Raw genomic sequence first — 13,281 nt, forward strand, 5'->3', positions numbered from 1 at the left:
AATCTATTTATACATGATTTCCAAAACCAAGGTAGAATCAGGTGAGCGACACAGGCTCTTGAGAGCCTCTAGTTTATATAGCTCTTCAACTGTTTCGGTTCTTATACATCCTTGGCTCTCAAATATTCGGCTGTGAGCGTTCCTGATGAATGTTAATCCAGAAAAGCGCTTATATAAGGTGTTGTTTTCTTTTTTTTCGATCAATTTGTCTATTTATGCTTTTTAAATGGGTCCCGGAATGAACTAGCATATTTTAAATGTGTTCTCGCTAGATCTTGTGAAGAGGAAAGACTTTAGCATTTGGATTCATCTTACATCTTCCATGTTAATGCAGCAATTATTGAGTTTGTTTTCAATATAAAGATAAGATGTTGCGTGATTGCTTATGCGACAACTCTCCAAAAAGACGTAGATATAGATCATCGTGTTGCCTTCTACAATGAGCAAATCACATAACCGCATAGCAAGCCACAAAAGATCCCGAAAAGACAAGTGTAAAACAATTCATACGAGAAAACTAACGTCTTGATTGATAAACAAAACAATAAAAGAAAAACAAAAATGATATACAGCAACAAACGACAACCACTTCATTACTGGTTCTTGACTTGGGACAGGCACATACAGAATGTAACGGTATTAAACATGTTAGCAGGCGCCCCAACCGCATCCTATCCTGGGACAATGGTAAAAAAGCACGACACAATAACAAACTATACAAAATGATAAACGAAAAACAATTATGATAAAACTGCAACAAACGACACCAACACAATTACAGGCTCCTGACTTGGGACAGACATGCGCATGTATAATGTTACGGGGTAAACACATTTGCGGGCTTGCAGCCCTCCCCTTATATATCTGGGACACAAGTACGCTGTGTAACAGCAGAACATTATAACAAACTATAAAATTAAACAGTTAAAAAGGCTTATAACTCATCAGATCGATACAAAGCACAAACACAACTATGAAAAACCCTAAACTGAGAAACAAAATAGAGATCTGAGTGTACCCGTAGTTACTGAAAAATAGTTCCGAAAGCCATGCTGTTTAACTCGCACCTCCATTGTGCTCTTTGCGGCAATAAAGTATTGAATTGAAATGAGCTGAATTGTTATTTAACAGTCTGAAGTAACGGTTTTTATTGTACTTTTTAAATTTAATACTTTTTATTCACTCTTAAAAAGAAGTTTAATTTATAATGGAATAATTGATCGACAGCTGTATTTTTAACTAAGTCTATATGTTTTCAAGGATTTGTATAGTGAGATAAATCCTTGATGTTTTGAATAGCCTCATGAATAGCCTGGTAAAAAGTAAACTTGACCAAACGTTTTCATCATGTTTCAATATGTCTGATATCATATTACGCTATTTATCTTCTTCTTTAGATACAGAAAACCATCAACATCACTTCTATCTATAAAAATTATCGAATATTGTTGTATGTGTTCTGGGAAACGTTAGTATAATAGTCCCAGATGTGTTTGATCTGAATTTTCAATATGTCTAAACTGTTAAGGGTCGTGTTGGTTCATCTCGATTTAGTGGTCTTCTGGGACACCTCATGAGATCACTCATGAAAAGGGGAAGTAAGTAATTCTCTTTTCCTCTATATTGCAAAGCAAAAACATGTTGTAAAATGCTAAATGCTATAATTTTTAAGTTCTGACAGTAAAGAGAAAATACATTTTAGAATCAAATATATCTTCGCACGGCATTACAAATGCTTGAATCATCTCAATTTTCATGTAAATCATATTTTACTTCCTTGTTTTTGCATTTATTATTTCAATATTTAGATGTGAGCAGTCTCGTAACCGAGTTTAGTGCATCATAAGACATAACCTACATCCCCTCAACAACAAAAATAAAACGATTTGTTCCCTTTCTTCTGGTAGCCCCCTCCCCCCACCTAAAAAAGAAATGTTGGGTAGGTAGTTTGATAAAATAATTTATTCCTGGTAAAAAAATAATTTATGACTAAAGTTTTTAGGTTTGGTTATTTTTGCTGTCTTGTTAGGTATATCCCATATATATCAAGGGAAATAATCAGGGCTCATAGTTGCTAATTATAGGTTCATCAAAAAGAATTGACAAATATGGCTGTGTTTACAACTGAAAATCTACTCTTGAATACATCTAAAACTAGAAAAGTTTTATATTAAAAAAATTACAAACTTACCTTAATTTTGAGGTACATTTTTTCCAGTCTTCAGACATGTCAGAAAACAAAAAAAAAAGCAAAACAAATTAACAACAGAGTTTCATTTGAATTGATCCGTAACCGTAGGAACGAAAATTTAGGGTGTGGGGTGGCAGGAAAGGTGTGTAACTAGAAGCTTTGGTAAAACCACAAAATGTATTCTGAGTACAGACAAACCTGTGCACTGATAAAGTTTTATGGAATATCAGGATCTAAATACTAGCATACTAGTTGGGATTGACAACTTGCTGATTGATCTTTGAAATGTGACTTTAGACAATAATTGTATAACTGTGACGTAAGGTTTATGACCCCTTTTCCGAGGCTGTAGGTTACATAATTTCTAAGTGCAGTTAAGAGAATGAATGAAATTGACGTGTTATTTTGTACGTCATATACATATACATAGACATAGACCACAAGGATATATTAGCATAAATGGCATTTATCGTTTCATTGCATTTGATGGAGAATGGGGATTTTGTGTTAACTCCATGCAGATTAGGGATAAGAATATTTATTGTTCCAATTAAAGACCCTTGATGGGCATTTATATGCACAAAACATACATATGTTTTGCACAAAAGTCATTGACTTTATTTCAGAGATTTTTTAAGTAACATTTATAGATTACATATAAAAATGTGGAAATGTGGTAAATGATTGCCAATGAGACAACTATCCACCTGAGTTAAAATGATGTGGTACAAATGTAGTGAGCAATTAAATGCCACCCATACGCCTTGCTTGTCAGTATTATGCCAATCTTCACAGAAAATGCTAATCTACTTTTGCAATCTGAAAAACCACATGCTGAGTCACTTTAAGTTGAAAACACCCCCTTTAAAATTTGATAAAGGCCATCATGTGTGTTTAGGTATCAATCTTTTCGAATACAGAGACTATGAACTATATGTATCAATATTGAATACATGTTTGTACACCATTAACCATCACTGAAACAAATAAAGAATAAAATTCCAATGAAAAAATGAATTGTTTCATTTGGATTTCCAAGTAATCAGGTAATTTAGAATTTGCAATAGGTTAATTCACTCCCCTGGCAACATGCTATTATCTTAGCAACTTTGCTTACCAGAGCCAAATAGATAAAAGGCAAAGAGACCACTAATCAGTCTTATGTCTGCAAGAATATACTTATATGCACAATAACTTGTTTATAATTTTATATATCAAGGTTGCTTAAAAATTTTCGAGTTGCAAAGATTATGAACCTTTATCAACACCCTATAGGTTAAAAATATATAAATTTTATATTTATAAATTGGTACCAAAAATACTATTTTCTATGTAACAGATATTTTAATAAAAATTTCAGCAAATAAAAAAAGACTAATGCATTTTATTCCAAAATTGCAGCAGAAAACATAACAGACGAAACAGAGGTCAAGGTTGCCAGAATGGCTAGTGCTGGTGCAGACTGGAGGACAGAAAAGTCCATTATAGAATGCAATCGTTACATGCTTGACAACTCTGTACATACTGATGTGACATTCAATCTCAAATCAACGATATTGTTGGCTCATAGGACAATTCTAATCAGTCGCAGTCAGGTGTTTGAGAGTTTGTTAATGAGCCAAGCATCTTCAGGTGTAATCAGTGTACCAGATGTTGAACCTGCTGTCTTTGGTAAAATGTTGAGGTAGGTTATGTCAGGTGTAATCAGTGTACCAGATGTTGAATCTACTGTCTTTGGTAAAATGTTGAGGTAGGTTACCGGTATGTCAGGTTTAATCAGTGTTCCCGATGTTGAACCTGCTGTCTTTGGTAAAATGTTGAGGTAGGTTATGTCAGGTGTAATCAGTTCCAGATATTGAACCTGCTGTCTTTGGTAAAATGTTGAGGTATGTTATGTCAGGTGTAATTAGTGTACCAGATGTTGAACCTGCTGTCTTTGGTAAAATGTTGAGGTAGGTTATGTCAGGTGTAATCAGTGTACCAGATGTTGAACCTGCTGTCTTTGGTAAAATGTTGAGGTAGGTTATGTCAGGTGTAATCAGTGTACCAGATGTTGAACCTGCTGTCTTTGGTAAAATGTTGAGGCAAGTTATTTCATGTGTAATCAGTGTCCCAGATTTTGAACCTGCTGTCTTTGGAAAAATGTTGAGGTAGGCTATGTCAGGTGTAATCAGTGTACCTTATATTGAACATGTTGTCTTTGGTAAAGTGTTGAGGTAGGTTATGTGATATTGAAAGATTGATCAATCATAATCAACAAGCAGTATTAAGTACTGCATAAATATAGATAAAGAAGATATGGTATGAGTGCCAATGAGACAACTCTCCATCCAAGTCACAATGTGTAAAAAGACAATTATAGGTCAAAGTACGGCCTTCAACATGGAGCCTTGGCTCAAACCAAACAGCAAGCTATATATATAAATGGCCCCAAAATGACTAGAGTAAAACCATTCAAACAGGAAAACCAACGGTCTAATCTATATAAAAAACAAGAAACACTTTTGAACCACTTCAACAAACCAAAACACTGAACAACAGGTTCCTGACTTAGGACAGGTTCAAAGAAATGCAGCGGGTTTAAGGTGGTACATAACACTACAGGGAGATAACTCTGTAAAAGTCATCTGAACATTTTAATTACGTTCTATTGTTAAGGAAATATTAAGCTTCTCTATGATCAAAATTAGTGTTTGTCTAACTGCTATATATTCAATGAAATTTTTCTGATAAAGTGTGTGGTTAAATTTTTTTGAAATTTTTATATTTCTTTCAAAGGCTCAAAGTAAATATTTTTAATATTTTGTCAAAGTTTTATGAAAATTAAACAAGCCAAACTAATTTTAGTCAGGTGTTTGGTACCACCTTAAACATGTATATTTAGATTATTTTACCCAGTCAGTCAGTTGGGATGGTGTCTAACGAAGTACACATCTTACTGAATGAATTATTATTTTACAAAATTTGCTTGGCATTTTATTTGTACAGGATCTATTGCCCTTAAATGATTTGTGAACTATTTTATAATTTTCCTCTTTTTTGAAATTATTAAAGTAGGTTGACAGAAACAATAAACAATTACAACATGTCAACTATGCAGAACTTTTTTCTAAATAATGTTTTTATAGATGTATGCCCCTGATATTACACAATTTGATACTATCCTTGCAGTATACCCTTTGAGGACGCAACTCCTCTTACATGCCTCATCAGATGTATATGAAACTTAGTTCATTCAAATATCCTAACATTGAAGATGCACATCCTCTTACATGCCTTATCAGATGTATATGGAATTTAGTTCATTCAAATATCCTAACATTGAAGATAAAATTGAGAATGAAAATGGGGAATGTGTCAAAGAGACAACAACCCGACCATAGAACAGACAACAGCAGAAGGTCACCAACAGGTCTTCAATGCAGCGAGAAATTCCCGCACCCGGAGGCGTCCTTCAGCTGGCCCCTAAACAAATATATATACTAGTTCAGTGATAATGAACGCCATACTAAACTCCAAATTGTACACAAGAAACTAAAATTAAAAATAATACAAGACTAACAAAGGCTAGAGGCTCCTGACTTGGGACAGGCGCAAAAATGCGGCGGGGTTAAACATGTTTATGAGATCTCAACCCTCCCCCTATACCTCTAGCCAATGTAGAAAAGTAAACGCATAACAATACGCACATTAAAATTCAGTTCAAGAGAAGTCCCGAGTCTGATGTCAGAAGATGTAACCAAAGAAAATTAACAAAATGACAATAATACATAAATAACAACAGACTACTAGCAGTTAACTGACATGCCAGCTCCAGACTTCAATTAAACTGATTGAAAGATTATGTCTTCATCATATGAATATCAGGCACAATCCTTCCCGTTAGGGGTTTAGTATCATACCATCATAACATATATGAGAAGAACATAACCCGTGTCATGCCAACAACTGGTTTTTAAATAAATGTGTTTAGTGCCGATGCAAAGACCCTATAAGTGAATCAATATTAACGCCAAAATATGCAATCTTTAATGACCTGACAACAGTATCGTAACTATATCCCTTCTTAATAAGTCTATTTAAAGGTTTTGTTAGCTTCAGAGGTGAATACTGACATTTTTGTGCTTTATAAAGAATATTTCCATAAAAAATTGGATGTGAAATACCTGAACGTATAAGAAGTCTGCATGTTGAGCTATATTTACGAATGATGTCCTTATACCGATGATAAAATTTAGTAAATGTTTTGACTAGTTTGTGATATCGAAAACCCTGGTGTAATAATTTTTCAGTAATACATAAATTTCTCTCGTTAAAATCTAAAACATTGTTACATACACGAGCGAATCGTACAAATTGAGATATATAAACACCGTAAGATGGTGACAAGGGAACGTCACCATCTAAAAATGGATAATTAACGATAGGAAATAAAATCATCTCTTTTATCATATATTTTAGTATTAAGCTTTCCGTTAATGATATAGATATCAAGATCGAGGAAAGGGCAGTGGTCATTGTTAGTATTAGCTTTATTTAAAGTAAGTTCAACAGGATAAATTTCTTTAGTATACATACTGAAGTCGTCATTATTGAGAGCCAAAATATCATCCAAATATCTAAAAGTATTATTAAATTTGTGTATCAGATGTTGTTTCGATGGGACTTTGCTGATTTTTGTCATAAATTGTAACTCATAGCAATACAAAAAAAGGTCCGCAATAAGTGGTGCACAGTTAGTCCCCATTGGAATTCCGATAACCTGACGATATACGGAATCTCCAAAGCGAACAAAAATGTTATCTAGTAATAATTCAAGGGCATATATAGTATCAAAGCATGTCCAATTGACATAGTTTATTTGTTTATTGCTACTAAAAAATGACCTAAAAGAGTTTGAGCATATATATTCACATTCTGACTTTTTAAATGCCCATTTAATTAGGTGTGTGAATTTTTTCTTAATGAGAATATGAGGCAATGTGGTATATAGGGTAGAAAAATCAAAACTCTGAACAGATTCAAAATCACCAATATATGCATGCAATTTATCAAGTACTTCCAACAAGTTCTTGACACTCCAAAAGTAATTAATTCCACTATTTTCGAATGCCTTATTTGAACAATTTATTATCAGGTTTTTGATTGTACCAAGTGTACTGGTAAGAAGAATAGACAATTTAGTAGTGGAACAATGGCTTGAAGACGAAATGAATCTATATTTGTAAGGTGTTTTGTGTAGCTTCGGAAGCCAATACATAGTTGGGACTTTCATTGTATTTGGTTCTGCTTGTAAAGCGGTAGCTAAAAGTTTATGTTTGTTACAGATGTCGTTTTCTGAAAATGGAGTCAGTTGGAATGTTGGTGATTTCTTTTTTCAGAACCTCAATGTAAAATTTACGTCAAACAATAATAATATTATTAGCAGCTTTATCGGCCGGGACAAAAACAAATTCCTTGGCTAGTTCTTTTAGTTTATGTTTGATACGAGAAATAGGTTTATTGTGGTTATTGTTAAGATGCACATTTAGGCTGTTGACAAATCTCAGAGTTATGCCTCTTTGCACATAGAAATTTTAAATACTACGCACTTTGTGAATGTAACACCACTTAAATTTCCAAGAATTAATAAAGGCACCCTTGAACTGTCTTAAAAATTTTGAAACTACATTTCAAACAAGAAATTAATTTAAAAAAATTATTATACAGTGTACTATTATCAAAGAAAGCCCAAAACATTGTCAAGAATATTAGTTTAACTTATTTCTGATTGTTGAAATAATTATGATATAAATTTTCTTTAACTTGCCTATTGTCACTGTAAAAATGTTTTAAATAGAATAGAGGTATTGGGCTAACAGAAACTTTAAGTTTAGATATTTTTCTGTTACACATGCAGTTTTAGGTTTATTTCTGTTTAAATTTTGTAAATCAATATGGCATATCTTTGGCAGATCAGTGTTTCAGACTCCTTGGAGTCTTAAATTTGAAAAAACCAAAGGTACATATTTGACAACCATCTTAGACAATAAATCTCTGACACTTGTTTTTATATTGATATTTTAAGTAGCTCTGTTGCAAAGAATCATTTCTTTCATTATCATCATGACTATATTATGACATATTCACACTTCTATACTAGTATCAAGTGGTAAATTGTATGTAAATACCATACATGTACAAGATGAACTCATTTCCATGGTACTTATTGTATAAATATAAGTTAATACAATCAATAAACATTTATTTTTCTTTCATTCTAATTTCATATATATGTAGGACTCTAAAGTGCGATGGGGACGCTAAAGTGCAATGGTCACGCTAAAGTGCGATGGTCTGCGCTAAAGTGCGATGCCTCCATACGCTAAAGTCTGATGGTCCGCAAAAGTATAGTCGTAAGAAACGTAGTTGATTATGACGTTAACAGTTGTTTATACAAACCAAAAATGAATATGCTGGAAGATAAATTAAGAATATTTGATTAACAACTTTTAAATCAAATGTCCATGACTTAATATCAGACCTAACCCTGCTTTGTCTGCTGAAGCAATGTGTTTTTTTGGGGTGCTGGAAGAAGGACTTGTGTGCTGCAGTCAACCATTTTACTATATAGATACAAAATAGTATATGCATAGGTATCCTGTATCCTGCTTCTATTGGAAGTGAACAGATACAATTAAATCATATGATTTGTTTACGTTGTAGTTTACTTTGCTGTCCCCATTAAAATATTGTCAGTCGATTTTATTGAAAAGTAACGTCGGTAAAATAAAGGTACATGTTTTTTAAGCATAAATTATAAATTGTCAGCTTAAATATAGCTTGTTCAGTGTAGTAAAATATGACATGTATTTGTGAAAAAGGAGAAAGCTCGGCGAATATGGAATTTTTCTCGCATTTAAGCTTGAAGCCTTGTATCAATAAATGCTAACTTACTTATTCCGACAATGAACGCATTTTGTATTTGTAATTTACAATGACGACTGTAAAGTTATTGATAGACTTTGTGAGCGGCAAGCTACACCAATTATCCATATATTTAATACGAAAGAAATTGTTAAAAAATCATTTAACAAGAAATACAGTATTTTTTGACACATAAATGACCTTTTAAGCAATGATTACGTGGTCGGTCTTCTAAATTTAGAAACAATCACTTTAGCCTACCGGTCAATCATAAAGCCTATTACATATGTTATACCTTAGCACGCTAGCTTTTGCAAAAAGACTTGTTTTTAACATCCATGCACATTACTGAATGTTTTAAGCCCTCAAACCTTACCCTATTGTTCCATCGTACTTTAGCGTGCTATACCATCGTACTTTAGCAAACTAGCAATCATCGCACTTTAGCGTGAGACACCATCGTACTTTAGCAAACTAGCAATCATCGCACTTTAGCGTGCTATACCATCGTACTTTAGCAAACTAGCAATCATCGCACTTTAGCGTAAGACACCATCGTACTTTAGCGTAGACCATCGCACTTTAGCATAACCATCGCACTTTAGAGTCCTACATATATATTTTGTAAAAAAAATATTTTGAATAAAAAACTTTTCTATGTAAATTATACAATTGATATTGTGAGACATCTTATGAAGGGTATATCTTTTTTTATAGTTTTTTTCACAAAGTTAAATGTAACTTATGGCTGAAAGGTCTGCAGAAATAAAAAAAAAAACATTAATTATATCCTTAAATTTCTTGCTGTAAAAGATCTCTAGGAAACTGTTCACTGATTGATTATTATAATGTAGGACACAAATTATTTTAGTCCTATTCTGAGGAAATTTTAGTATAATTCTAGATGACACTAGTAGTAAGTCATCCTTTATATATTTTATATTTTAGCTTCATTTATTGTGACAGTGTTGATGTTGATGATAGTGATGCTGCAGGTTTACTGGCGGCAGCCAAAAAATACAAGATATCTGGTTTAGAGGCTCTATGTATGCAGAAGATGAAAACTGGTGTATCCATAGAGAGTGTATGTATCGTCCTGAACCATGCTACTGATATTCAGCTGAAAGAAAAATGTGTAGATTTTATATTTAGATTCCCACAGCACATCATTGAAACCAGTGGTTTCTTACAATTGCAACCACAGCATTTGCAAGCAATAATTGCAGATGATCGTTTTCATGTAAAGGAAGAATTAATCTTTGAGACTTTGGTCAAGTGGTCAGAAAAAGAGTGTGTTCGTCAAAATTTGAGCATAAATTTACCACATCAGAACCAAGTACTTGGAGATATCGTAAAACTTGTGCGATTTGGTTTGATGGAACACAAATATGTGAAAGAAAAGTGTAAAAAATTTCTAAGTAGTGAAAGTTATGTTGATATAATGGAAGAATTAGCAGAGTTAGGCAATAACTCTGGACTTATCAAGAAAAAGCGTGGATTGGTTGCAACTCCCGATGACTCAAATTCAGTGTCAAGTACATTGACATCAAATAGTAGCAGTCGAGTATTTGATCATGGGGCAAGCAGCACTTCGTCTGGAGCCGGCCAAGGTCTTCCTAGTTCATTTACATCATTTCAAAGCAATCCCAGAGTTCTGCATCCTCGTTCCAACCCAATGGAAACCTCAACTTCTTCACGTTCATCTCAAGATATTCCTGAAGTTACTGATTGTATTCGTCCTGTTGAAACAGTACAGAGGTATTCTTTAGAACACAGGGAAAGAGTTAGATTGGGATATTTTATTGAGAGGGATCAGCGCATTATCGTAGAAAGATTTACAGCAACTCAAAGCGGGAAAGCATATACAAGAGAAAACAAAGATGGTGTATCATTTATATCCTCCCAAAATCTAAAACTGCATGGAATGTTGATATATGGAAGCCACCAGAGGCCAGGTTCTTATCAAATAAAGCTAGAAATACTAAAAGATACTGGAATTAGAGGTTCTGACTTAGAAAGAGTTCATGCAGTGCAAACAAGCATGGCCACAGATGGAGCTACAAAGGTTTACGAATTTGATGTGAGGCCAGCAGTAATGATTGACTCTGGAAAAGTTTATACTATTAGGGCATTATTTACAGGTCAAGCTAGTTTCTATGGAGTAAATGGCGTTTCACCCGTTTTGAAAAATGGACTTCAGATAGATTTTGTTACGGACATTACTTGTCTTAACTTAACCTCAAAGGAAATCGGACAATTTCCAGGACTTATCTTTGAAAAGGTTTAAGAAATAACTAAATATTTAAATATAGTAAAGTAATATGCTGTTTGTTATCCAGCATACTGTTATACCTTACACTTGCTAATAATTTAAATATGAAAATGAAAAGTTTGGATTTTGAATTAAATAAAAAGGAGATGTGGTATAATTGGCAATGAAACATCTATCCAGTTTAAAACCAAAGGACAAATTAGTGAACCATTACAGTTTTGATTCTGATATTTGACTGTTGGATTTTTTAGTCTATTAAACCTACCTCTGTAGAGTAAAGTCAGAAGTAATAGATTTCAGGTTTCATATGGTTTATAGAAAAATAGTTATATTCTTTTTTCATTCATAAACTGTACTATAAACTGTACTATGTCAGATGCCATTCAATGTTAATGATGTCCTGAGGTCACTTATAGTCCAACCAACTAAACAGTTTCAATTGAAATGTCTGGGACAAGGATTTTTCTTCAACATTTGTGAAAAATAGTAGATTTATTGGTTTTGGTTTTTTGTTATATTTGTACATATATGGAAATTGAAAATATGCCTATTATTGGTTTGATTTGATTTGCAATGAAGTTCTTTTGACTTTTTGTTGTCATAAGGTATTGCAATTGTTTAAAAGAGCCACTAAATCATAGAAAATAAGTTAATGTACTCCTGACCTTAAACATGTTGAAGACAAGAGGCTGTCAGAGTGACAGCCAACTGGATTTCCCGCAGAGGTCGAACCCTGAACAGTTGAGCAAGTATGGACACTACATTTAAGCTTAAAACAGCTCTGTATTTGGATTGTGATTGAATATTTGACACAACATAGGTTTGTGACACAAAATGAATGTGGTCAAAGAACTGAAAAATTTGAAATTGGACATTTACCTATTATGGTCCAATAACCAAAATCTAAGTAAATTGTTAGAATCAGGATATCAAAGAACCTCAAGAATTCAATTTTTGATGAAATAAAACAAAAGTTTAATTTAGAACCCTTTGGACCTCAATGTGGACCAATTTGATAAAGTTAAGGAACCCCTAATCCAAAATCTCTAAATACATGGTTAGATTCAGCATTTCGAAGAACCCCATAAATTCAATTTTTATACGGCCGTCGTTGGCGTCATCGCCCTCGTCGTCGTCCTTAGACACATTAGTTTTTCGCACTCTAACTTTAGTTTAAGTAAATGGATCTCTATGAAATTTTACCATAAGGTTCAATACCACAAAAGGAAGGTGGGGATTGATTTTGGGGGTTATGGTACCAACAGTTAAGGAATTAAGTGCCAAAAAGGGGCCAAAAATAAGCATTTTTGTAACTTCCAGACATAATTATATATAACTTGTGTGTTAGTGTATGGATCTCTCTGACATTGTACCACAAGGTTCCATATCACAAAGGGAATGCTGGGATTGGTTTTAGGGGGAAATTGCCTCCAAATTTTAGGAGTTAGGGGCCAAAAAGGGGCAAAAAACAAGCATTTTTCTAGTTTATGACAATAACTTGTGTGTAAGTGTATGGATCTCTCTGACATTGTACCACAAGGTTCCATATCACAAAGGGAATGCTGGGATTGATTTTGGGGGTAATTGCCTCCAAATTTTAGGAGTAAGGGGCCAAAAAGGGGCAAAAAACAAGCATTTTTCTAGTTTCATGACAATAACTTGTGTGTTAGTGTATGGATCTCTCTGACATTGTACCACAAGGTTCCATATCACAAAGGGAATGCTGGGATTGGTTTTGGGGGTAATTGCCTCCAAATTTTAGGAGTTAGGGGCCAAAAAGGGGCAAAAAACAAGCATTTTTCTAGTTTATGACAATAACTTGTGTGTAAGTGTATGGATCTCTCTGACATTGTACCACAAGGTTCCATATCACAAAGGGAATGCTGGGATTGATTTTGGGGGTAATTGCCTC

The 13,281-nt window shown here is 33.6% G+C and overlaps 1 protein-coding gene across 7 annotated transcripts; it reads left to right on the forward strand.

The window, feature by feature from the left end:
• The first annotated feature begins 1,451 nt into the window (after window positions 1-1,451).
• On the forward strand, window positions 1,452-11,486 carry LOC127710564 (uncharacterized). Of its 7 annotated transcripts, none has more exons than XM_052216502.1 (3): window positions 1,452-1,598; window positions 3,593-3,875; window positions 10,046-11,486. In XM_052216502.1, the coding sequence occupies exons 1-3, from the start codon at window positions 1,574-1,576 to the stop codon at window positions 11,382-11,384; spliced, it is 1,647 nt and encodes a 548-aa protein (XP_052072462.1). In that variant the 5' UTR covers window positions 1,452-1,573; the 3' UTR covers window positions 11,385-11,486. The 7 variants fall into 7 exon arrangements, with proteins under 7 accessions (XP_052072462.1, XP_052072463.1, XP_052072466.1 ...); XM_052216503.1 differs by lacking the exon at window positions 1,452-1,598 and adding an exon at window positions 1,607-1,757; XM_052216506.1 differs by lacking the exons at window positions 1,452-1,598; window positions 3,593-3,875 and adding an exon at window positions 3,882-3,941.
• The last annotated feature ends 1,795 nt before the right edge of the window (window positions 11,487-13,281 follow it).

This window comes from Mytilus californianus, unplaced genomic scaffold (assembly GCF_021869535.1).
Source record: "Mytilus californianus isolate M0D057914Y unplaced genomic scaffold, xbMytCali1.0.p SCAF_8, whole genome shotgun sequence".
In the NCBI taxonomy this organism is placed as follows: domain Eukaryota; kingdom Metazoa; phylum Mollusca; class Bivalvia; order Mytilida; family Mytilidae; genus Mytilus; species Mytilus californianus.